At 39.2% G+C, this 2,293-nt stretch overlaps 1 protein-coding gene across 1 annotated transcript in view; it reads left to right on the top strand.

The window, feature by feature from the left end:
* LOC106102654 (tyrosine-protein kinase Fps85D) overlaps positions 1 to 2,293 on the top strand; it is a 42,772-nt gene that overhangs the window by 35,303 nt on the left and 5,176 nt on the right. The window contains exons 10-11 of the mRNA XM_013282195.1: positions 1,154 to 1,359; positions 1,596 to 1,867. Coding sequence (XP_013137649.1) covers positions 1,154 to 1,359; positions 1,596 to 1,867 — 478 coding nt within the window. The remainder of the gene's footprint in view (positions 1 to 1,153; positions 1,360 to 1,595; positions 1,868 to 2,293) is intronic.

Genomic DNA, 2,293 nt, shown 5'->3' with positions numbered 1-2,293 from the left:
AGCCAGCCTAATGCATGAGCCTGCCACTCACGCCGGAGTGTCCGCGTCACATCGCGCCGCTCTAAATATACCGGCGTGACACGATGCATCCTACCACAGCGAACTTCGCGCAACAGGAATAAGCTTTTTTAAAATAGCACCACACCGCTCCCAAACACACATATTCAAAATCAAGGTGAATCTCGTAAACGCTCGACGGTTTATTCTACAGTACAGTCGGAAAGTTTTTCTATTTCACAATTCTTTATCTGTGCGTGTTGTTGGTTGATTCCCTTGTGTAACAGTCTGCGAATAATGGATCCGTTCTCGATGTACATAACTCAAGCTGATTTGTTGCCGCCGATTATAATTCCGCGAAGGAAGAAGCGTTTGAAACAACTTCGGTTAGAGTTTGAGAAGGAGGCAGTAGGTTTTGATTGTTTTAATTATGTGCGTTCGTTTGTCTATTGTTTTGTGCATGATATAATTGTTGTTTGTGTTTGCGTGTAAACATTGACCGACTAATATAAACTTTAATACAACAGTATTAGAAATATGAGGAAAAACAACATGTTATTATGAGACAAGTGTTACAGGCATTTGATAAATAGTGTTAATCGAGGAAATTATTTTATTACTTTTAGTGTGCACACGTTTCTATCAAAAATAGTGACCGCCTACTTCCAGAATGTTTAACCTTATCCAGAGCACGTGTTTTGCTCAAAATACAGTTTGATATGAGTCATTACTTGTTTCCCAAAGCAGGCAAAGTGAAGCGAAAAACAAACTGCATTCCATGGTAAAATAAAAAGCACCAGTTCACACGAGGAATTTCGGTTGATTACGCATGTCTTAACATTTTCAATTTTGTTGAGTTTATGTTTTTATTGTAACAATTCTTTGTAAGTAAATGAAATACCAGATAAAACGTTTTTGTTAATTCTTTCTTTAAGTTTGTTGCAAAATACATGCAGTTTACATACGTAAAGTAACTTAGTTACATTAGACTGCAATAATATTTTTTCTACATTCCATTTAAAGTCTAAATCGCTTTAATTTCGCTTACGAAAGCGAAGTTTTGTTTTATTTAAGTAATAAAATAAACTCCAATAGATATCTCTCGAAGTCAATTGTATAAAAAAGAAATATTAAAAAAAATCAAATCTTATCAATATCCAGGTGAGCGTGAGTGAGACGGAGCGATCGCTGGTGGAACAGGAGTGGTTCCATGGGGTTCTGCCTCGGGAGGAGGTGGTGCGGCTGCTGCGAGCTGATGGTGACTACTTGGTGCGGGAGACGACACGCAACCACGCGCGGCAGCTCGTCCTCTCCGTCTGCTGGGGGCAGCACAAGCACTTCATCGTGCAGACCACTCCGGAGGTTAGTGACAATTGGATACTTACAATAGATAATTTCAACATTAGTTCTTATGTATTTTTAACTTCAATAGAAAAATAATTTAATACTGGAACTATTGGCAGCGGTCGCTTCGCCATTTTGGCGGATCCTGGTGGCCGCTTGCTCGTTTGTCACCTTATGATATAAAAAAATAAAAGTTGTTTTGGAGTTCATGAAATACTGCTCGAAGGACCAATATGTAAATGTGTTTATTGTAGGGCCACTACCGCTTCGAGGGCGCTGCCTTCCCGTCAGTAGGCGAACTAATAGCGTGGCAGCGCGCGAGCGGCGTGCCCGTCACCGCGCGCTCCGGCGCCCTGCTGCGCCGCGCCGTGCCGCGCGAGACTTGGGAACTTAATAACGACCACGTTATACTGCTGGACAAAATCGGACGAGTGAGTTTTACATATTCTTTGCATGTCATCATCATGAGCCCTTATCTGCCCACTGCTGGACATAGGCCTTCTCCAATACTTCCCACAGAATGTTAGCACGTGAGTTTATTTTACTACTAGCTGTCGCTCGCGATGGGTCCAAAATAAACATTTTAGCATGTGTTACTCTCTCATAACGTAGGTTTTTAATGGTGAAAGAATTTTTGAAATCGGCTCAGTATTTTTTGAAAGTAAAACATGCAAATCTTTCGCCTTTATAATATTAAGGGGCAGTACTACCAAATTCTCGTAAATTGCCTGATAATAACAATAATAAAAATATATAATAATAAAAATAATAATATATATAATAATAAAGATAATAATAAAAATTAAAATACGTGACGGAAATATAGGATTTTTTTGTTTCACAATTCAAGATACCGATAAATAAGAACCTGGTAGTTAGTAAACGCGGCAACGTCGCAAGGACGCTTAAAAGATCATATTCGGGCAGTTTTGTAAAAAACTTTATTTTTCAT

This window comes from Papilio polytes, unplaced genomic scaffold (genome assembly GCF_000836215.1).
Source record: "Papilio polytes unplaced genomic scaffold, Ppol_1.0 DF823912.1, whole genome shotgun sequence".
NCBI lineage: Eukaryota > Metazoa > Arthropoda > Insecta > Lepidoptera > Papilionidae > Papilio > Papilio polytes.
Note: the sequence above shows the minus strand (reverse complement) of the source record. Positions and strands in the feature narration are given on the sequence as shown.